This window comes from Vipera ursinii (genome assembly GCF_947247035.1).
Source record: "Vipera ursinii genome assembly, chromosome: 4".
NCBI classification, from domain to species: Eukaryota; Metazoa; Chordata; class Lepidosauria; order Squamata; family Viperidae; genus Vipera; species Vipera ursinii.
In genome coordinates this window covers 62,319,287-62,344,740 of record NC_139514.1, presented here as the reverse complement: position 1 = coordinate 62,344,740, position 25,454 = coordinate 62,319,287, and the positions used below count along the sequence as shown (strand labels likewise).

General features: G+C 35.6%; 1 protein-coding gene across 1 annotated transcript in view; it reads left to right on the top strand.

Moving 5' to 3' along the window:
* The window catches only part of IL1RAPL1 (interleukin 1 receptor accessory protein like 1), a 757,275-nt gene that overhangs the window by 531,855 nt on the left and 199,966 nt on the right, over nt 1–25,454 (top strand). The window contains exon 5 of the mRNA XM_083362907.1: nt 7,529–7,603. Within this exon, the coding sequence (XP_083219033.1) occupies nt 7,529–7,603 (75 nt within the window). The remainder of the gene's footprint in view (nt 1–7,528; nt 7,604–25,454) is intronic.

Here is a 25,454-nt window from a genome sequence, read left to right as displayed (position 1 = left end):
TATATACCGCCTTCCTTTTTTTAATACCAGACACATTTGCATCACATCAAAGCTCTTCTCCAATAAGGTTTGCATCCTCTATTTGAAATGTTTCATTCAAATCTAGGGAGCCATACTTATTCTTAATTTTTAATATTTTGGAATATAAAGGAAAAGTTTTTAAATAAATTTGAAAGTATTAGTTGAATATCCATCTCTATTATTTGGAGTTGTAAGATATCTGCATCATATCGAGAAAAGTTATTCTAGTAAGGCAAATATTTTCTGTAATATATCTAGATTCAGAATAGAGATGAGTATACCAAATTAATAAAAGCATAGGTGATCCAAATACCTTATAGGTTTGTAATGCAAAATATGCATTCTTCTGCACTCGCCATATCCCCCCAAGTGACAAAAAGTGCCAAATAAATGGGAATGAGGGAACTATAAAAGTTCTTCCTAATGTAAGCATGTTTTCTTTAAGGGATTTCAAATAATTGAATATCACATTACCTTAAAATAACTCAGTAATGTATGCAAAATTCATATCTAAATGTCAGATTCAACAAAGTGATTCTATTTGTGATCCTAAGGAAATAATATAATTTACAGTTTTATCATTATACTTGAATGCTCAGAGAAAAATAGTATTTGTTGTTTGTCAAGGTTTTAGTGTTAGACACCTGATTTTGTTCTGGGAGCAGAAATCATGCCTTGCAATAGTGTATCTAAAATACGGTTATTTTTATATCTTAAATATGTAACAGGTTAAAATGAAGTGTCAGAATGATCTGTAATAGCATTTCTAGATCTGTTTAGAAAATCTTTCACAGAATGACATGTGACTTTAAAAATCAAATTAATCTGGCAATCTGTCTATAAAGAATACTAGGTAATTAAAAGGTAAATGTAAAGGTTCCCCCGCACATGCGTGCTAGTCGTTTCCGACTCTAGGGGCCGATGCTCATCTCCGTTTCAAATCCGAAGAGCCAGCGCTTGTCCGAGGACATCTCCGTGGTCATGTGGCCGGCATGACTAGATGCCAAAGGCACACGGAACGCTGTTACCTTCCCACCGGAGTAGTCCCTATTTTTCTACTTGCATTTTTACGTGCTTTCGAACTGCTAGGTTGGCAGAAGCTGGGATGAGTAACAGGCGCTCACTCTGTTACGCGGCACTCGGGATTTGACCCACCAAACTGCCGACCTTCAGATCGACAAGCTCAGCGTCCTAACCCACTGAGCCACCACGTCCCTGTTGGTAATTAGTACATATTAAATTCGGACTTATTATGGACAAAATATTGATCCCTGTAAACAATTCTGTACTTAAAAGCTTCTTTTCTAGAAAATATTCATATTCCACCAAAGTAAAGTTCTGGGGCCTCACCTGGTGAGTGAGGTTCAAATCTAAAATGACTCAAGGACATTCATGATACACATACATGGGGTGAAGGTTAATCATTAATCCCAAATGCCTTTATCCAGAAGTTTCATAGTCTTTAGTGGAGCTTCAACTACAGACAAATCTTTGTGAGTTGTAGTTTTTCTATGGAATAAAATGGAAAGGCTGATGCTATGTTCTGATAAATGTCCTTGTAAATCTATATTGAAATAAGAAGAGACAATCTGCTCACCAAGCATATAGAAATGACCTAGTGAAATACTCTGGAAAAACCAAGAGCAGAATTTTAAAGCATCCTAAATAAATTATGAAAATTGCACATTATTCTTCATAGAGGTTACAAAGGTCTAGGGCCACGCAAACAAAACCTCATTCCACTATTATATAAGGTAGCATACCTTACAATGACAAGGTTGCTGTGAGACAGATTGATGTTACAGATAAGATTTGGCCACACAATTTCTGTGACATGAACATTTCTAATCCCTTGCTGTTTAAAAACAGCATTATTTTTCACAAAGAAAGCTGCCACCTGGGGTCTGTGGCCTCCAGTAAGTAATGTATCAGTTCGTAAAATAAACGGAACTTGTTTTTCCCCTATCCTGCATGTCTTTTGTACTAGGATTATTACAGCAGCTGCTCTACTTTTTATAGACCATGATAGAACTTTGCTTTGAAAGGAGTTAAGAGATTTATAAGAAAAGTGTCTGCAGAAATACTATCTGATAAGAAATAATTGAGCTGAGACTGACATAAAAGACAAATCTACATTTTAGTAGCATACTGGGCAGTCTCTGAAAGATGACTATATAGTGATAATGTGGAGTCTTTTTAAGGATGTTATGAAGAACTGCTAGTTAAATTAATGGCATTTTAAAAAAAGAAAAAGACAAGAAAAATTACACATATTTCTTACTGAATCCACAGGCCATCTTTCCACCTAAATTTTCCTATTTGCATGGGATACTATTGAAAGTCCAGCCATCAAGTTATTTTTAATATATATACATCAGACACTAACTCCTTATCCAGAAAGGCAGGATAAGAAAGATTATAGTTTGGTAGCAAAAAAAAATTACTATTTCAGGGCCATCATTCCTTACTGTGCAAGGATAGGGATACAGAAATTTGCAAATATATTTCTCTTTTCTGGCCCTTTTCATAATCAAAGTACCAGCAGTAAATTATCGATTAATAAAGGAGCTTTAACAGTCCTTTAAAATTGCAGACTGTACTTTTGCAATCAGCCAATTCCATATCATTTTATGCATGCCTCTTTCTTAAACCAGAGTAGTTTGATATTGCTTCTCATTATTGATATTAGATAGGCTCTATAGTATTCCCATACTTATTTATTTGAATTTATTAGCCACCTAACTCCAAAAGACAGCATCACCACCAGATGGATTTGTAACCGACTGACAAATGTTTCTCAATGTATAGTCCTTAATGGAACTATATCTTCATGGAGAGAAGCAGTGGGATACCCCAAGATTCTTTTCTAGTCTCAGTACTCTTCACTATCTTCATAAATTATTTAGATGAGGAAATAGAAGGGGAGCTCATCAAATTTGCAGGTGACACTAAGCTGGCAGGAATAGCCAACACCCCAGAAAATAGGCTCAAGATCCAGAAGAATCTTGACAGGCTTGAACATTGGGCCCTATCTAACAAAATGAAATTCAGTGGAGAGAAAAGCAAGGTATTACACTTAGGCAAGAAAAATATTTATGTGTGTTTTCCATATTTTTTTAAAGATCACAGAGAGAAAGGTTTTGAGTTAAAAGTGCAAGCTCTTTTAGAGTTTCGGATGTAATTGGTCTTGTTCTGGAAGCAAACATTTTCATGATAGATGGGTATAACCTAAAGATATTTCTACTTATGTTGGATTATTACTTCCTTCTTATGTCAGTTGTTCTCCTTGGGTCCTTGGGTTCATTTAACCATAATTTCTCCTTTGGAAAAAACACTGAAGCAAAGTCTTAGTTCTGCTTTAGCCTTTTTGACTTCCTTTCTGTATATATGTGCTACTTAGCTGTGATTCAATGGGAATTATACCAGCATTCAATCTCCTATATATCTCATTTTAACTCTTAGTTAAAATCTCCTTATGTGCACACATTGGTTCCAGCTGTCCACCATTTCCCTCCTCTTTTTGTAATAGAGTGTGATTGTACTTGTAATATCTTATTTTAAGAGGTTACTGATCCCAGAGCTACAGCTATTAAGCCTATTGCTTAATAGCCCAATAGCCCAATTGTTAGAGCTATTATGCCAGTAAAGTCAGAGTAATTAGATTTCATTTGATTTAGAACATCTTCATTCATTACAGAAGAGCCAATAAACTAGAAATTCAAGTGAGTTATATGTCTGCTATTCTACATCAGTCCCTCTAAGAGCAAACTCAGCTAGAGAATATTGACAGGACTGTAACTAATATGGGCTGTTGAGAACAAGGCAAAAGCATACCCAAGGGAACCTTAATGTTTCCAGAAGTACAACAAATATTTTGCAAAATATTAAAGAAAACCAGAAGAAAAGGAAATATAAGACTAGTGATGGAATGAAGTATCCAGCAGGAACAAGATGAGAATGATGAACTAAAACACGGCTGACAAACTTGCCACATCACGTGACATGTCGCGACGTATCACAACTCTTTTTGCATTGCTGGCAATGGGGTTGGCACGGCTTCGGTATGATGAAAGCAGTTCACAGGCTGGCAGTTTGACACCTCTGAGCTAAAACATTAACCAGGAACATTTCATGCAAGACTTTGAATAAATATTCCATTTTGCTTTTCTGGTGTAATTTGGCATCTTAGAAAATTGATAAAATATTTGGGTGACTAAATAAAATCAGAGCTTTATGACAGTCCAAAACCTGCATATTAGTCACCAAATACTAATACTTTTGATATCACTGTTAAATTTGACTAGTAGGTTACCTGATCCCAAAAGATACAAACTGAAGCACTTTGCAAATTGAAAGGAATGTTACCAAATTGTTTAGGCAAAGCAACTCCCTTCAGGTGGCATCAGAATCTTTATATTTGAAGGGTGCTTACCCCATCAACTCCCATCACATAGAAAGACAGTAACTGATAATTGTGCAATTTTCAGGATATTGTTAGAATAAGCTTTCTAGTTCTTCGTTTTTAGTGTTCCTTAGGACAGGTATTGATAGCTTCACAATTCTAAAACCTCCTAACAATCCTAAATAGATTGTAAATGTATCAACCTCTCCCATGTAGAAAACTGATGCTTTTTTAGCATTAGAGCTTGGCACAAAATGTATTATACCACTTTTTATAATTAATGTTTTAATTATATAATGAATAAAACAATACACCGAAACCCTTTCATTCAAAATTATCAAGGAGAAATATCATACAATCAAATGCTCATTTTTAATGGAATGATTAAATGTGTTTACTTTTGCACAATGCCAGATTCATTTTCAAGACAGGTACTCAGTATTAAAGCAACTTTTCTTAAAGTGTTGCATTTTGCAAAACATTGGCAGGCTGTGAATTGCTTGTGGCACTTTCTATCAGGACACCCACACTGAAATAACATTTTAGCACATCTTTCCTTTTCCTTCCAATACCCTTCTTGATTCTTAAAAAACCTTTTGCCAATTTTAACCTATTCTTTCTCACTGAAGCTTCATAGCACCTTCTCTTCCCCATCACATTAGAGAATCAGCTGTGATTGGGCCTGGCCTGGCCTGGGCTAGGCTTTCCTGGGGCAGCTGTACCTTGTGCCTCTTGCACTGCCATGCTGGGTCATACTAGGGCAGCTGGCACTTTCCAAGGCAGCTGTAACTGGACACATTAGGCTTTCTTCCCAAGGTTGAATGCAGTGGTTTCCTTCTTGCAGCCCAGAGTCATGGCACAACAAAAAGCCCTTGAGACACACCAAGGCAAGTAGGTCCAGAGCCACATGTTCCTGGGATAACTTGGCACACCACAAGACAGGCTGCAGGGCAGCCAAAAGGGCAGATATGGGGTAGAATAGGCAAGTTGGAGGAGTTGAAGGGGAGGCAGACCTTTATCTTGAAAGACTTACTGTGGAAACCAAGGCTCCAGGCTGGGAGGGACCAAGCTGAGACTGACTTGGATTGAGGTATGTCCTTAGCTAATGACCAGTAGAATTCAGTTAACAAAAACAAAATGGAGTGCTGAGACTGCTGTAGTGAAATGGTGCAATCATGTGAGCTTTATGACATTGCTTAGTAATATAATTTCAGTCCCAACTGCCACTGAAGTTGAGGACTATCTTTGATATGCACATGGAAGGACTTGACATTACCTAGAATGGAAAAATGGGTGGTGAACTTGGCTGAGATGACAAAATTGACAGCTTTGGTTAGAGAAAAGATATTGATTCATTTTAATGATGATCGGAAACCCCTTTTGAACTTTGTGCATGAAACAGAAAAAAATGAAATTATGTATGACATATGGATTTGATGATTAGAAGAAGTGGTAGATAATAAAAATGAAAAATATATTGTAAACTTACTGTAAGAATTTAATGTAAATATATACTTATATCTGCTCTGAAAAACATTTTCTTTATATTTGTTTTCTGTATTTTTTTCCTGCACTTTTGGCTTTGTTCTCTGTTTCTTGCTTTGTTTTTTCTCTTTTTCTTATTTTAATTATTAATTTCTGTTAGTTTTTATTTTGTTTAAAAATTTCATAAAGTTATTGTAACTCAAGGACTGCTTGGATATGTACATATTCTAATACATGTGTATGTGTAATATATACACACATTGTAATAACAATATTTAATAGTTCACAAAACAGTTAAAATAAAAAACCCTCCCAATCATAAAGTAAAATTTAATTTTAAAAAGTCTATAAAACCCCATGGCAGCACTCTGTCATGCATCTACCCACCATTTTGCTGGACTCCAGCCTTATCATATCTCCGTGCTTGTGAGAAGAGTCAGCTCTTCAAGCCCTTCTTAAGGCTAGGAGAGTGGGGAACTGTTATGGAAAAGAAAATGTTGTCATTTAGGCCCTGCTAGATGACAACATTTAAGGGAAGGGACCTAGAGCAGGGGTCCCCAACCGCTGGTCTGTGGACCAGTACCAGGCCATGGCTTGCCAGCAACCGGTCTACACAAACAAGCAAAGCCCCATCCATGAGATGCAGGCAGCACACAAAACCATGCCCCCTCTGGTCCACAGAAAAAACCTCTCTCCATGGAACTGGTCCCTGGTGCTCAAAAGGTTGAGGACCTCTGACCTAGAGCTCATGCAACGTAACATACCCTCAGAGAAAGGTGATCCTGTACATGGCCTAGTCCATGTGTCCCCAACCCCCGATCCATGGAGCAGTACTGGGCCATGGCATGCCAGCAATCAGGCCACACAAACAAGCAAAGCCCTATCTGCAAGATGCAGGCAGCACACAAAACCACACACACCCCGGTCCACAAAAAAAACTTCTCTCCATGTAATCAGTCCCTGGTGCCCAATAGGTTGGGGACCTCTGGACTAGTCCCATACCATTTAGGGTTTTAAAGATGATACACTTTGAATTGCACCCAGAAAGAAACTAAAAGTCAGGACAGGACATGCAGCAGTGATGTAATATGAGCACATCATAGAGTGTCCAGAACTGCTTGTGCCATCACATTCTGGACTGGTCAGAGTTTCCAGATGGTCTTCAAAGCCAACCCCATGTAGAACACATTGCAGCAATCCAACCAAGCAATGATGTAGGGTGGTGCTGATTCTTATATGCACAGATGATGTGGTTATGTATTTATTCAAACATCTATGTCTCCTTTTCTGCCTTAAATGTTCTTTATGCTGCCACCAAGATTTCAATAGTTTGGAATAGCTTTGCAAACACTGTCTCTGCCTGCCTGACAGTTTTTCTCTTTCTCATGCCCTTTCCCACATTTTTTATATCATTGTTTATTTTTCTTGATCTCTTCTTATTAAACCTGCTGTGTAGAAGTTTATTACCCTGCTTCTCTTACAATAAAGTCTATTACAACTTCTAACTCTTTGGATAATTATGTGATCCTGACTTATTGAAAGTATTTTAACATTTAACATTTTAACATTGTTCAAGAATGTTCTAAAAGAATAAATATGTGTCTCTGTGTTTTTTTCTAGCCCCACTTACAGAAAAACCACCAAAGCTTTTGTATCCTTTGGAGAGTAAACTGACAATTCAAGAGACACAGTTGGGTAAGTGACATTCTAGAAGTGCCGACATTGTCTGATCTTAAAATTGAGAATATACTTGTTTCATGCAGATTATTATAATAATATTTTATTTAGCTTAACTATACAATACTTGCTGTGTCCTATTCCTTTATTTGTCTAGAACTAAATAAAGAGGTGTCTGTGATTGATATAAAATAAGTGTTCCAGCTGATGAATTGTGTTGTTTACTAAGAAAACTGTTGGATAAACCAGAAATGGATTTAATTTGACTACACTCCACTGCAAAATTTAAGTTTTCTTTAAAGCACTCTGTCAAAAATAATGTTTTGCATCTGGTAAGATATATTTTTGCACTGTCAAAACATATTTGTTGTACTATAGACAGATTACTCCGGAAATCAGTGGTCTGTCTTGTAAGACTTGAGTTTTTGATTCTTGACAAATAGAAGGCTGTTATTGCTTCCATCCTTATTCTTCCATGATGACAGAGCCAGGCTAGGCTAATGTTTAGCTTTCCTCTGTTCCTGTGGAAATTACAAGTTACTGCTTATTTTAAGATTCAGTCTCATGTTTCTATTTTTCCCACAGTAAAGTCCTTAGTTGATAAAATTTACCACTTCATGAAAGCATCTATTTTCACATATAGAGTCATATACGAAAACTTTCCTTTCCCCAATTACCTAAAAGGTAAAATATATTAATTCAAAGGCAATATTATATTAATATTACAACATCTAGCCAGTATTTTACATTAGATGTTCTAAATGAGATATTTTCAGTTACATCTATGTAAAGCCAGTAATTTTGCTGAACATATTTTGATTGTAAACTTTGGAAACTTTGAATCTAAATATTACATATTTAAATAATAACTGTGTGTTGAATCATATTGATTTAATATTATGAAAACCATTTTAATTTGTAGAATGTAAGTTTATCCCCTGATCATTATTTCATTATTGTTGTACACTCTTTTGTATTGCTTTCCAAATTTAATATCTACTATACACTTATTACATGTGTCGTATTTAATTATGATACTGCTATCTCCTCTGAATCACTCTAAAATCATAGCAGAAAGTTGTGTGAATTTGTCTCCTCATAATTTTGATTTGATTAGAACAACTGCCAGTCTAAACAACTGTAATGGCTTACAGTCACCATCATCCTATCCTCGAGGCCTAGGGGAATAACCATATCTTTAATAATTTCCCAAATGGCGTAAAGAGGAAGCTATACAAACCTTAAGAGAAAACCATTCCAAAGGACAGGGATTGCAGCAGAGTACAGTAGCTGTGCTTCCTGGGCTTCACAAGGAGATATTATTTAATTGATGGGACCTGGATCACATCCACCAAACTAGACAGGCAGAGACAATTGGATAAAAGTGATGCTCAGACATTCATGCCCTATGCCATGAACTACTTTAATGGTAGGAACCAGCACCTTGAATTCCATCCAGAATCTATGTGCAGTTTGTGAATCAACAAGGTCAATGTGCATAACACATGTCTCCATCAGGGCTTGCATTGCTTGAACACTGTATTCATTCTGCTGATCAATGCAGCAGAAAGAGGATAAGTGACTTTTTCTTCCTCTTGACATTGTATTATGAAACCTAGAATTTCATATGATGCAGCCGCTTTTCACTGATGTGCTTCATCTCTAGCTGCCCATTCAGTCCTACTAACCTATATTCATTTTTAAGATTTGCAATTTTAGCAAAATAGAAAACAAAATAGTGACATTATTTTATTATTTTAATTATATGAGATTTTTTACCCACACAATTTTTGGCCCTGTTTGCAGATGGGTTGTTTGAGAGCATTTGGGTGAAGATGAGTTAAAGGACAATTATGATGAGTTAAAGGACAATTAATAGTTTTGGACCTGGAGACTATGCCAAAGTCCCAGAGCCAGATCTCTGAAAATTATTAAGTAATCTATTGTAGATAATTTGTGGACTGCCAAAATTTGTATTGTCCAGAAAAAACACTGGCTAGCATTTTTAAATTAAGCCTTAGAGGTATATCAGCCTTTGGCCAGCTCAATTGCATTTATGGGTTCAATAATGTCTTCAAGAGAATGAGCCTTAAATTGAATATGCAGAGATTCATAATTTCAACCAGCTCTTATTTTGAAATCCTCTCCTATTAAAATTTATGGACAGGTAAAATTTATGGACAGGTAATTTATTCTTCAAAGAGCAGGGTAACCAGATTCCATGTTTGAGTAACCTGCAAATATACTTACTGAGTATGAAATAAAATTATTACATAATAGAGAAAATTAGTCAAACATTAAACAGGCATTTATAGTGTTTTCAAACTGAAGTGGTTGAAGTAGTTATTTCATAATTTGAACTCATACATTGAAAGCTATAAATAAACCAACCTTCAGTTTGTTAATCAGCTACCTCTCAGGCTAATTTGTATAGGGCCTATTTGCACAAGTAAGATTGTTCAGGTTTTGCAAGTTCCCTGGAATTCTGGAGAATTTGTCCAGCTATTCCTATAGCTCTGAGTTTCATTCCCAAGGAGATGTACAGAGGATGGGAAATGGCCCTGACAGTACTCTTCAAGAACTCTTACATAATAGAAGAGAGCTAAACATTATTTAAAACCTGAAAAGCAAGGTATTTGGAAGTGACTCAGGTAGCCTTTCCCCTGATTCATTGGGGATATAAGGAGGAGGACAAGTAAAGCACAGGATTGCAAGATTCTGTTCTTTATAACCAATCTCAATAAACTATAGTTCTACTCTTCCAGTGGAATTGATTTGTGGTGGGCCATGTCTAATGGGGCTGACATCAGCTATCCCAATGCTTTGAAAGAAGATCAGAAAGAAGATCTCCCATTTTATAGCCCAAATATCTTTCAAACCTTTTCTCTTCAAAAAATGAGTACAGCCACTTAAACTGAACTTCAGATCAAACATGTTTTTAGTTACTGACCTAAAATGATTTTCATGTTCATTAAAATATAGTGAAAATCTGTATATGACAAAACTGGCTTCTGGGGCTGCATAAAGTGAAATATCATTCAAATAACACAATTTTAAAGGACTTTTCTTGGGACACATATGCATATTTGTCGGAGAGCTATTAGACCTTTTTATATCAAGACTTTATTTAATGAATAAAGCTACTTTTAAATTAATTTGGAATGCATGATCATTTTTCCCACCTGATATTATTATTTTTTCTTTTCTAGAAATATTTTTAGATGATAAAATTAAGTCCTAACACCTAACTAATCACACTTTAGCTCAGCCGTGTTAGCATAATGCCATGTCTTATCTGGGTATTTTTTTATTAGTAGGTTGATTGAGAAGATGAGAGATGGATAAGACAGTTAATGCCAGAAGAAGCCTTTGGCTAAAAGATGTGATTGCAATCCTGTCTGGCCATGGCTCATAGTCTGTTCAATTACAAAATCTCCCAATGAATAATAATAATAAAAACCTCTGCATTCATTGCTCATATTTACATTAGAAGGCATAGCAACCATATTTTATATGAACATGGGAAATAACATTTGTCTCACATGTATTTTTTTTATAGATTTACTGAATATGTGGCCTTTCTGTAGGAGCTGTTTTTTGTCCTGGCCACACTTTAACCCCTTTATTACTTGACTTCTTCTGAATGCATTGTTTCTGCTTTATCTGACTAAATAAATAATGGGGTTTATATGGTACATGATAAATACATTTTTTTTCCTAATCCTTGGAGACTCTTTGACAGTTATGAAACCTAGTTACTGCTCATGCAACTACTGTAGCAGACACATTAGAAAAGCTTTTGTAATCTGTGGAGTTCTTTTTACATTTTGTTTAGTGACATGGAAGCTAAATATTTAACTACCCACTTCTTTTCCATTAATCACTTACTTTCCATTAATTATTCTCTTAAAGTTGTCCCACTTCCCTCCCCAAAAGACTCTCACAGAGATAAATGATTTAAAAGCAGGAAAATATAATGCAAAAGCAAACCTGAGCTGTGCCAGAACAATGTGTATCCAGTTAATCAGTGAATATACTTGAATACTTTTATAAACTAAGGTTCAACAAAATTTTCACCGCGCTATATGCAATATGTATCAGTCCAAGAATGCTTATATTTTTTAAAGTTTCTTTAAGATTCATTCTTGGATTTACATTTTTAAATGATCATAGGAGTTAGAGAAAATTGTTGCACATTTATGATGCAATTTCTATTCCTTTTCAGTTTGCTGCTAGTGATACTTTTTTTAAAAAAAGATTTTTCTGGAAATACAGCACCAGAGTTATGAATTAAAATACATTTAATGCATATGTAATTATACTGTACATGGTAAAATGGTTGTCCTTTCATAGGCTTTTTCATGTACTAATTTTAATGGGAACATGAGTCATACCTAGCACAAATTCTATAAAGCTGAATGCAATATTAATGGTCTTATCCTTATTTTAAAAAAGAAACTAGCGTATAAGACTTGATCACCTACCTGATAATGTTATTTCTTCCTCTACTCTTTACTCATTTCCTTCACTTTCCAGCAATTCATAAAGAGATTTGAGAGTTTTTTGGAAGTCCAATCACTGATAATATGTATTATTATTATATAGTTGAGATGTCAAAAATTTTAATAGTATATACCACATCTTAATATGATACAGTATATGACAATCATTAATGTCACCTGAGGATATTTCTTGTAGAGATCAATAAATATTGAGAATCTATTTCTTCCTCATTGAAAAGCAATATGAATATAATAATTTATGATGAAATATGTAGTTTAGCAGGGCCCTTAGACAATCCCATCCTGGGCATGTAGAATGTAATAAAAGGTCAGAAAATGTCTTGTTATTTCATTGCCATTGTTGTAGATTATACTGGAATGAATAGACAAAGTTAATTATCAGATTTTTCTCCCTAAAATGAGTTGACAATTTGCCTAGTTATACTTTGACTTGAAAGGGATTGTTATTTGCCATTCATCTCAACAAAAATTTTCATAATAAACCCGAGGTGAACATTGCACAGATTGGGATTATCTGAAATTGTTGCTGAAACATCTGCTAAAGATTCAACTGCACAGGATGTTCATTTGCACATAAGGAGGCATTCCCAGCATTAGGGAGCATTAACAGGCATCTTACAAATAATCACTGCAATAATTCTGCAGCAGAAAAATCTGTAGATTGAAGGGGAGGTGCGTATTTTAGTAAATGACCATCTGGTACTGACCTTGCATGACTTTTTCAGAGGTATAACTATTGAGTTCAATGGAAGTAACCTGAACTTCAGTGGAAGAATAGGAATGGAAACTTAGGATGCCAGATAGTCTTTTCAATGTTTTTATCTTATTTATAAATTCAGAGAGAGATTTCAGATTTACAGAAATAACTTATTCTATATTTCTCCAAGAAAAGATTTCAATATCCAAATTCATCTTGGAAAGATATGGTTGAACTTGCCTCCTTGATATGAAATTGCTGACCAGCTCTAATATGGCAACTGGAGAAAATTCAGTCTTCAGATTTTTGTCCATTGGGTTTCAATAAAAGCACTATAGAATATAAAGTTGTTTCTCAAGGGAATCCGCATTGATGATCAACGTCTACAAAATGTTGAGGCAATTGAAACCTTGCTTCTTTTTATACATGTGAATGTGTATGATACAATTTAAAAAGAGCAGGGTTTGACCACTTGGTCATGTCTACTATTTTGAAATCAGTGACCATCATTGGGGACATCCTTATGGTTTCCAGTTAATTAAGGTCCACATGGAACAGAAAAAGATAAAGAAAAATTATGTATTTCTTCATATTTTCCTACTGCTTTTGTGCTTATAACCACATCCATCTCCACCTTTCACTCTTCACGCCTCAGCTTGCTGTGATAAAATGAAGACTTCCACAAAGTACTGTATATAATTCCTATTTCTTAATGTGTTCTCCATTATAGCTACAAGTTGTTGGTTTAGAAGGATCCTTTGTTTGAAAGCAAACTGTGCAGTTTATCTAGTTTTCCTGAGGTAAACAATATAGAGTCAAAAAAAGAGAACTGTCTCATTGTTATTCATTTATTAAAGGCTTCCATAATGTATACAAATGATATCTACTAGGCAATTGTGTTTGTTGTTAGATAGATGACTGCTTAGCTAGATGTGCTTTAAGTCCAAAGTAGGCCAGTGCTCCAGGGATATTTTAAGTAAGACAAGTATCTTTCAACCCAACAATAATGGGAAATGAATTGTCAAGCAAAGTAAAACCCTGATGCATCTTTAAAAGCTTTTCTTCTTGTTGTTAATGTCATGCAAGACTATGTGCCTTAAAATATTGTTTAACTGGTGTATACGCAGTTGCAATTCATAGGAATCTTTTAAAAAATATTTATTTTGGCACAGCAGATTGATACTTATATTGCACATTTTAATAACTTGCTGCTACTGTTTTATTGAGAATCCAGGACTGTTCTAATGTGAACAGTTTATATTTTCTGAATATAAACTTTACACATTAGCCATTTGTTTGTTTTTTTCACTTAAAGCCTAAAAATTAATAATTAGAATATTTTAAAATCAGCAAAGGCTAATTAAATAAATATAAGAATAGTTTCATGCTTATGATATAACTATAAGCAGCATTCATTTCGATGTTACTCTTCATGCATTTTCCATATTTGTAGATCTGACATGCCAATAAAAGTGTATGATGACTATGTTGACTCAGTAATCAGTAATATGATATGTTTAGTAGACTATGTATAAAGCTGACCTAAAGAACCAGTTAAAACAATGGATATAGAACTTGATATGGCACTGTGCCACTATGAATACACTTACTGTAAGGAAAAGTTTTAAAAAGAGGACTGATAGACAGGTCAGTACTATATAGTAAGGGAAAGTTTTCTTGAGAGTAATAGTCCAACATGAGAGTGAGTTTGGATATTTGTTCTAATGATCTAGTTGTTCATGTATAGTAGTTAAATTGGATGGATATTTAGAGCAGGAACAAATCACTGGTGCACAGTACATGAACAGCTTTTATTTCCGTGGATCTAATCAATATTTATTTATTTATCTATTCATCACATTTCTCACCTGACTAAGTGATAATATATAGTGAGTTCTCAGCTACTGTACCAAGAATCACAGAGGAAAGTATCAGAACTAGAAATTTCATAATATTGATTTCAAAATCAAAACCTGGAAATACATGTACCATTGTAACTGCTATGTATTGAGAGGCAAACAGAAAAAAGAATAAAGCTGATCTCGTTCTCTTAAATATATATGTATTCAAATAATTAGACATGCCGTACGATTTTAGTAAATTCCATAAAATATTACTGGAATGCAGTAGTAAGAAACAGTAAACAAATTGCATCTAAGTGAATTGGATGTTCTGATGGGAAATTCAAAATATCTTCTTGAAAAACAGAATAGTGTTGGATGTCAGAGAAAAATAAACAAATTGTTCATCATTAAACATCTGATCTGAGTACTTTTGAATAATAGGTTTCAATATTTATGCAGTGACTATTTAATTTTACAAGCTCACTTTTAGATTGTTAAGTATTCAGCACATGCATATGCTTTTTTAGATGTAAGTCAAAAGCCATGCTTCTTGAAACATGTTTTATTGGTAAAATACAGCTAATTAAGCATTTTAAGTAGGCTAATTATCTCTGGGTTATATTTATGTGCTAATGTGCTTGCTTCCTTTATAATCTCATACTAGCTTGCTTTCTAAGCTTACTGTTCATTTTATATAACCTGTCTTGTTTCTTCTATATAGTAGTGTCTGATCATAAAAACTACATAACCCTACAAATTTTGCTAACTTTTGTCAACTATATTTATATGAAACATTTCCCTACCCGGACATTCCTTTCCAGCTGCTTCTCTGTGGTGGAAGAGAATTTTATATTTCTTTCTCTTTGCCATTAAATTGTGCTTACACAGTCCCAGTTATTAACTCACAATAGTGGCAAAATACTGGGATCTATACTGGCCTTAAATTTAAATTTGAATATTATTTACATAAATAAAACATGCAAGATAATATTAGTAAAGTGGTATTAAACACATGCAGGTTGGAATGTTGTGAGGCAGGTGTGGCAGGGGATCCAACCAATCACCAACAATAGACCCAATAACATCACTCCTGTTGACAGGGATGCTTCGTTGGCAGAGGAGCTGAATCATTTCTTTGCCTGCTTTGAAGTGAAGCCATCAGAGGCAGCTGTGCTGCAGCCACTAGTCCACCGCAACCCTCCCCTCACTGTGGAGGAGCATGAGGTAAGGAGTACCTTGAGAACTGTGAACTCAAGGAAGGCTGCTAGACCTCACGGCATTTCTGGCCAGGTCCTTAAAGATTGCACAGACCTGTTGGCTGGGGTCTTTACCAAGATTTTTAATCAGTCTCTATCCCAGTCCACTATTCCATCCTGTCTGAGGGCTTCCATCATTGTTCCATTACCAAAGAACTCCTTTATTAATAGTGTCAGTGATTATAGATCAGTGGCACTCACCCCTATTATCATGAAGTGTTTTGAAAAACTGGTCTGCAGGCACACTGTGTCCTGACAGTCACCAGTTTGCATATAGAGCAAAAAGATCCACAGAGGAAGTCATAGCCATCACTCTCCATGCTGCTCCGACTTATCTGGAGCAGCAGGGGACATATGTAAAGATACTCTTTGTGAATTGTAGCTCTGCATTTAACACACTTCTTCCATACACACTGGTTTCTAAACTTGTCAGTCTCGGGCTTTCATATTCAATCTGGCCTTTGGATTATGAACTTCTTGTTTGGCCACTCTCAGAGGTTAGATTAGGCAACTATATCTCTTCAGCCCTTATTCTTAATATGGGCCCCTCACAGGGCTGTGTGTTGAGCCTCCCACTTTACACCTTGTACACTTATTTATTTATTAATTTAATTTGTATACCGCCCTTCTCCCGAAGGACTCAGGGCGGTCAACAGGGCAATACATATTAAAAAACAAGATACAAAAATTAAAAACGAATTAAACAACAATGCCCATGAATAAATTAGCACACATTAAAAGTTAAAACAAATTTATAAAACCCAACCCCATCCCATCAGGCCAGGCCAGCTTGTTCAAAAAGGTAGGTTTTGAGATCGTGCCAGAAGGAGCGGAGGTCAGGCGCCATCCGGAGCTCGACCAGAAGATGGTTCCATAAATCTTATGACCACACACCCCACTCATCCCAGCAAGTTTGCAGTTGATACAACAGTGGTGGGGCTTATCTCCAAGGTGTATGAGTCTGACTACCAGGATGAGGTGGGTGGTTGCTCTTGTGGTGCAGAGACAATAATTTGGTTCTCAACAGAACTAAGACCAAGGAGTTTATAGGAGATTACTGGAGAAATGGATCAGACATTAAGTCCCTGATCATCAGCAGAGACTGTGTGGAGTGGGTGGCAAGCTTTTGGTTTCTGGTTGTTACCATAAAGGAGGACTTGCCCTGGAGTGCTCATGTTATAGCATTGGTTAAGAAGGCCCAGCAGAGATTATATTTCTTGAGTCTTCTCAGGAAACAACAACTGCTGGTGACCTTCTACCGTTGCTCCATAGAGAGCATTCTAATCTATTGCATTTGTGTATGGTTTGCTTGCTGCACAATAGCAAATAGGAAAGTCCTCCAGAGAGTCATTACCATCGCCCAGAGGATTATTGGCTGCCCTCTCCCCCTGCCCCCCGGATGAACCGTACAGTTCCTGTTGTCTTAGGAAAGCTCAAAATTTTCTTAAAGACTCATCTCATCCCATTCTTTTTTTGAACTATTACCATCTGGCAGATGGTACAGGATAATAAAAACAAAGACAAATAGGCTGAAAAATTGTTTTCATCCCAGAACTGTAATCATATTAAATACCACAGTATAGTGCAACTTTAGGGACGTGGTAGCTCAGTGGGTTAGGACGCTGAGCTTGTCGATCAGATGGTCGGCAGTTTGGCAGGTTGAATCCCAAGTGCCGCGTAACAGAGTGAGTGCCTGTTACTCGTCCCAGCTTCTGCCAACCTACCACTTCGAAAGCATGTAAAAAATGCAAGTAGAAAAATAGGGACCATTATGGTGGGAAGGTAACAGTGTTCCGTGCACCTTTGGCATCTAGTCATGCTGGCCACATGACCACGGAGACATCCTTGGACAAGCACTGGCTCTTTGGCTTTGAAATGGAGATGAGCACTGGCCCCTAGAGTTGGAAACGACTAGCACGCATGTGCAGGGGAACCTTTACCTTTACCTTTTTTAGTGCAACATTAAAGTGTAATATTAGGGGCAGCGTAATGGTGAATAGAATGTGAAGGATGTGTGTATATAATATATGTTCTTATTTGTTGTTTTTACTTGTGTGTAGTGCGCACTGTGGACAGCACTTAATTTTGTTGTGAGTTACACAATGACAATAATGATATTCTATTCTATTCTATTTTATTCTATTCTATTCTATTCTATTCTATTCTATTACATCTGAACATGTGTGTGTGTGTTTAAGTAATATTGACACAAGTTCATATGTAACCTCAAGCATGTGGCAATTATAAATCTTCAGTAAGTGCATTTAAATCACTTTTCCACTTTTTCTTACCTTCTCAATAAAGCTCTTTTTCTGGAAACAATCTAATTTTGCCTATATTGGTGTTTCAAATAACATCAGACAGAGTGAATTCTAACCTCCAAAAGAACAAGCCTGGCTACAATGGGAAATGGTTGCATTGCACAATTGAGTCAAATTCAACTCATATTTTGTGTTCTTGAAGGACTTCTTTTGTGAACATAAAGAAGTATTTTGCAGAGGTGTCCCAAACTAGCAGGATTACTGCAGTGGTGGGATTCAAATATGTGAACAACTGGTCTCTATGTGGATGCTGCTTCCAGAAGTCCATTCTGGGCCTGGGCAACAAAAATTTAGCTACTGGTTCTGCTGAAGTGGTGCGAACTGGCTGAATCTCACCACTGGGTTACTGCCCTTGAAAGCTGATTTTCACAAAGAGTTAACTTTATTTTTTTAAGCCACCTCCACTGATTGTCAGGAATATGTCTCCATATCACCCACACAAAAGCACTGATTAACAATTAACAGTATTTATATTCCCTATTCTCTCTCCTCCCTTTCAATCTATAGAATTTTGCCATTCTACAGATGTTAATCCAGTAGCTGTGTTTTAAACTGGCAATAAATTAAACAAAATTATAAGAAGGTGCAGTTTTTAATGCAAAGCATTTTATCTTTCAGCCTAGATATAGGAAAAGCACATTTTTTTAAGGTTGGGGTGGGAAATATGGCCCTTTTATGACTTGTGGACTTCAATTCCCAGAATTCCTGAGCTAGCCTGTCTCAGGAATTCTGGGAGTTGAAGTCCACAAGTCATAAAGGGCCATAGTTCCATAACTCTGTTCCAAGGGCGGACAGTAAAAGGAGAATAGCTGATATACTGTAGCCCAGTGGTGTCAAACTGCCAGCCCGTGGGCCGGACATGTCATCTGGAAGCCACGCCCATCCCATTGCTGGCAATGGCAAAAAGGCTCTGATATGTTGCACAATGTCACGTGACATCGCAAGTTTGACATGTCTGCTGTAGACTGTGGTAGATCATTCTCACTATATGAATTCCAAATGGGGATTCCAGATTTTAACATTCTGCATAAGGGGAAAAAAAAGATGTTGATATCTCAGAATTGCCGGAATAGGGTTTTTTTTGGGGGGTGGGGCATGAACTAGGGTTTAGGCCAAATGTTCATGACAGAAAGTGGGACAAAGTGAGATCATTACATCTTTTAGTGCTTACTGGCCAAACATTAAAAAAACCTTACCATTTTGTAAGGTGTCTTCTCTAAATTTTTCTTTGCTATTTATTTTAGCTTTAAAAAGAAGCTTCTATGGTTTTGAAAATTAAGCTATAATTTGATTAAATGTGAATAATATTAAATATTAAATAAATAATATCATGGCTTGCACATCAAACAAGAAAATCCCATTACAGTGTAGTTTATGCTGAATACAGTTACAATGTGTGTTTGGCTCTCTACATATTGGTTAAAATAGATACTGCATGAATATCCATTTCCCCTTAATAGCAGAAAAACATTCAAAGCCCTGAGACACTTCCATAAAAGTCTCTCATAATTACATGTGGGGAAAAATCCTTAGACACTTAAGCATCCTTAGAGAATTTCCCAGAGTACTGTACTATATTTTGTCATAATATATTAGACACAGTTAGCAGCTAAACACTGTAGACTCCACTTTCATACTAGCAATTGTGAAATTTTTTAGCATATGCATTACGCTCAAATTAATCTTCCAAGTTTCTTAAGTCAGCATGCTAGATTCAAGAACTGCCGAGGAAGATAATATGAACCACAGGAATTTTATATATGATCAAATATAACAAACCATGGGCTGTGGCCAAGCATTTTTTTAAAGGCTACAACCTTTTAATTCTTGATAGAAAAACAGGCCTATTTTCTTTTTTTCCCTTTTGGGTTAGGAAATACTACATTTAAAATGATTCCACTAACTTTATTCAGATCAGTCAATCAAGTTCCATGCTATGCAGTTTCATTAAAAAAAGATATTTATTATGGTATAGTATGAGCAATAAATCATTGCCCCTGTTTTTGTTGGAATTATTGTTAAATGCCAATGGTCAAGTATATTTCCCAATAGAAAATTATCTCAAAGTTGTCTTGGAAATTACATTTCAGGGAATGAATAACCTTGGTGGCAATAGCTCATTTATCTCTGCTTCACTTGTACATTAGTGAGCATGCTTCTCCTTCTAGTAATGAACGCTAGTTATTAAAGCAAATGACAGCCATACAAATTGGGTATCGTCCACTTTTCTTTTAAGAAATAGTTTTAATGAATTAATAATGTAGAAAACTTTCTGGACTTTCCATTTACCCTGAATCTTCCCTTTTTATGATGAATACATGGCTTCTTAATTAAAAGATAGCTATGAAAGCCTTTTTGTTAGTTTCATTTTTCAATATACTTTGTGCATACAGATACTGTTCCTCTTTCTTTCATGAGAGCAAATATTTCATGGTAAAAGCTATACTTTCTTTCATTATTTTAGACTGTTAAAGTTGTGTTTCCTTATATTTATGAATACGCAGTAATGGACAATGTTTGAAAGTTATTGGGAGTCAAGTGGCATACAAGGTTAATAAATAAAATAATGTTTCATGCAGAAATCTTCCTATATGATGGTCACATTATTAATTGCAAGGTTTTCTACCAAAACATAATGGCTGTACGTTAGTGCTGTAATTGTGCCAGATGTTACAATTACTTTGTGACATAGTAACAGAAATTTCTTTGAGAGCTAAAAAAAATTGAAATGTTCTTTTACTTATTAATTATTATGGACACATAATATATAATGCAGACATGAGGAAATAGATTTCGCCTCACATTCTGTATAAAACCATAAATAAAAGTTGACTATATAGGATATTTAAAGGTAAAAAAACCTGCACCAGTAAGACACTTTGAATTAAACACTGTCCATTTAAACTCCCTATAGATTTATGTTTTGGAAGTCCAGTGCAACCTTGTCCATAATCTCATAGGTTTCAAAACTTATTTGGCTTCATACAATGTGCTAAGCCCAGACCAAATCATGCTGTGTACAATGTTTAGTCCAAGATGTGACCAAAGTCTCATTTTAAAATGTTAATTGGCTTGAATTAGGCAATTGAACAGGCCAGGATTCTAATTTTCTGTTTCCCTGCTAGACTGTTTGCTGATCTGAGAAAGGCCATCCTGTTTCCTAAATTATAGCAGAAGAGAAAATGGAACTATTTGGTCCAAAAACATAAAATAACCCAGAAAGTCAAAAGGGCATACCTCTTTTATGAAAGTCTTCTAGGTTGACTTCTTCATCAATCACACTCTTTATGTTTAGTAACCAGAAGACTTTTATAATTCATTTAATAATGTAGTCTTTTCCTTTTGCCATGAGGAAACATTTTGACCTGGACAGAAATTATTTCTTTCCTTGCCAAGTCTTCCTAATTTAAAATAATGTTTGATTATTTACTGGTGTTTACATTTTTATTTGTTTAGAAATGGAAATCAATCATTGATTGACAGCCTTGCTCTACAGTGTGTAGAAGTGAAATGAAGGCTTATTTCATTAGTGTTCTAGAAAAGGGCTAATTAGGTAATTGTCTCTAATAAAGTGATGTCTCAGTTGAAATCAAGAGAAAAGCCTTAAAAATGAAATGTACACTTTCATTCCATTTTCATTTATTAAAAAGGTAGTGTGACATTATGCTGATGTGCACAACCTCGTATTTTATCCTGTCAAGTTTCTGTCTCAAATAATTTATTTTGAAGTTACTCCCACAAGGTCTGAATATTCTTAATTTACTATAGGTAAATTTCATTTTACAGATCCCTATTTTATATGTGGCAGCAGAACTACATGTATAAATAAAACAGGATTATCTAGTTCATAGTCTCTATCTAGGCAGGACATACATACGGAAATTAATTACAATAAAAAAAACCTATCAAATCTGATATAGCCCAGCCTGATGGGAATGCATATAAAGTATTCAAAGGAAAGATTTGTCTTTTTATCTTGTTAACTTAGCTAGTTTATTTTAATGAATAAATGGAACTGTTGAACTAAATATTTTCTGCATAGGTTGGTTAGAATACATCAGTAATAATGTTTCATATTCCTTGGCTTTTTTAAAAAGCCAGCTTTAACATCTGGTATCTCTTTCTCCATGTAGGGCTCTAATTTGCATTGGATGATCATAAGCATTATCTTGCTAGCATTAGTTTGCTAATGATGTGGTAGAATAGTTTGCACAATCTATTAAGTCTTTGTGTGTGTGTGTGTGTGTGTGCTGGAATGTACAGTAGATTGACCACTGTGTTGTTCTCCAGATTTTCTGCATAGGTTGGTTAGAAGCTTGATTGTTTCTTGCCATATTTTAGGGAATTTCCCATCAATTCCTGTAGTCTGCCAGCTTCCAATGACTGGAGTGCTGATCTAACTTCATGTTCCAAATTCTTGTAAGTAGGAAATATATTATATGATATCTTAGATGCCGACCTCTCTAACATACAATGTTTCAATATACTCCTTCCATCTTTGTCTGATGTCTTTTGAATCAGTTACTATCTATCTATTTGTATATGCATACCAGTTTGAAGTTGGAATCTCCTTCTTTCAGAGTTCTTTTGAAATATCTATTTTTTTTTCATGTCTATTTTCATCTTCCATGACTTCACAAATGTTGCTCTATTGCTGTGTATTCTTCTAAGATCTCTATGAAACTCTCCTTTTTTAAAGTTCCTTTTTGAGATTTTGACTTTATTGCCTTTGTCTTTTCTTCTTAGCAATATTAATTCCACAAATTCTTTGGTGTCCTATCAATGAGGTTCAGGACTTCAAAAAGACTCTTGATGTTCTACTTGAAAATTGTAGGTACGGTATATGTTCAAGATCATATCTTGGAAACTAACTGGCTTTCTTCATTTTCTTTAGCTTAACTTAGAACTTGCACAAGACCAGCTTGTGATCTATTTCACAGTCAGTATCTGGTCATGGCTTTGATGTTTTAATTGAGCTCTTCTACATCCAGAGGAGTAGCAGAAATTTATAAGCTAGTCTCCTGCTTCATTTTAGTTTCCTAAGCCAAACAATCCAACTACATTTTCTTCTTTAATGTTTCCAACTTTGACTTCAGTCACCAATCACAAGCAGCACATGTTGGTTGTATGACCTGTAGATTTCAAATTAAGCTTGATCATCTTCTTCTGGAGCATAAAATTCAATGATTGTCATATAAAATGAATTGATATTATCTTTGCTGTGATCTTGCTATGCCCTTCCTAACTAGAAAAGCCACACAGTTCTTCTTTGTTTTTCATGCCCTCAGTAATAAACATTGTGATCTTCACACTGAATGTGTATGATCCAGGTCTAGCTCAATTGAATAATGCTTAATATGTCAGTTTGTGGTCATTTCAACTCCTCTTTCAATGTACTGAGCTTTCCCATGTTCGTGCATGTTAGGTTCCATGTTCTTATTGTAATTCTATTTCTGCAGCTTTGAATTTTATTTTTGTGTATGGCAGCATTAAAAACAAAATGCCCCAAAGGCTTAAATCTACATCATAAGTACATTAGGACTGTGAAAGATGTTCAGCAATTTCTCTTTAGCATGTTGAGTGCCATCTGACTTGAGGAACCCATCATCCAGCACTATATTGTCATTCATTTATATTTTTTATAAATGTGGTTTTCTTGATAAAAATACAGGAATGATTTCTTCTGTGCAGTAGAAATTGATGCCTTTGCTATTGTCACAAAAGTGAGTATTTTTCTTCCATCAACTTCCTATATTGCTGATACCCCATATTTGTTCTTGTTTTAACTGGGAATTTGAGTTGACCTTTACTGTTTTGGTGATTCTGCTTGAAATATACATTTTTTGGCATACACTCCTGACATTCTTCACTCCTTCCTCTCAAGAATATATCTGCATATAAAGGTAAAGGTTCCCCCGCACAGGCGTGCTAGTCGTTTCCAACTCAAGGGGCCGGTGCTCATCTCCGTTTCAAAGCTGAAGAGCCAGCGCTTGTCCGAGGACATCTCCGTGGTCATGTGGCTGGCATGACTAGACGCCAAAGGTGCACAGAATGCTGTTACCTTTGCACCGTAGTGGTCCCTATTTTTCTACTTGCTTTCGAACTGCTAGGTTGGCAGAAGCTGGGACGAGTAACAGGCGCTCACTCTGCTACGCGGCACTCGGGATTCGACCTGCCAAATTGCCGATCTTCTGATCGACAAGCTCAGCGTCCTAACCCACTGAGCCACCGCATCCCTTATATCTGCATAAGTTAATAATAAATATTGTTGTAGCTTTCATACCATAAAAATTTCTAGGAATACTTTTATAGGAATAAAATTTTGAAAAGTCTTAGTAATTTATAATTAGAGGATTTGGCTAAAATAGTTTCTGGAATCCCAAAAGGCTGTTTCTTGGTCAGTTACTGCTTTTAAGGTTTATTCTTTATTCTTTTGAAATTCCAAAGGTGCCTTTTCACAAGTCAACTGGACTTTCTTGGGTTTGTTTTTTTTTTTTTTTGAAGATGTTTTGCTTCTCATCTAAGAAGCTTCTTTAGCTCTGACTGGACCATCCAGTCATAGCTGAAGAAGCTTCTTAGATGAGAAGCAAAACGTCTTCAAAGAAAAAGCAAGAAAGTTCAATTGCCTCATGAAAAAGCACCTTTGGGATAACTATGACCTGGATGACTGAGAATTTCTAGAGACATATTCCTTTGAAAGTTTACTGTACAATTCCTTATAGAATTCCATAAAGGACCCAGATTGTTGGGGGCAATTAAGCTGACTTTGTAATAATGCCGCTTGGGGTGTGTGTGAAAGCCCTAATAAGCAGGCATATACATAGAATGAAGGCTACTGCTAAAGCTTCTAAGCCGCCCTGAGTCTTCGGAGAAGGGCGGGATATAAATGGAATTTTTTTAAAAAAGTTACTTAAGTAGAATATTGATTGTTCAACAGCAGTGTGTCTGTTTTCTATGTGATAACTGATTTTCCCCCCTAAAGTAATGCTTTCCAACAATTTTCTGCAGGCAATAAAATAGATTATATTCTTTTCTGGGAGGGGGAATGTTCTCTCTAAATCTTCCTAAATTATTTTGGGAAAAATACCTATATTATTATATGGTAATGATGCAGCATTTCAAGTACTAACTAGAATTGGATTACATAGATTAATGGTAGAGTTTTCAAGGTACTGCACACGTGAAACACTTTCAATAAATTGTGAAGAGACTAAAGCAGGGGTCTTCA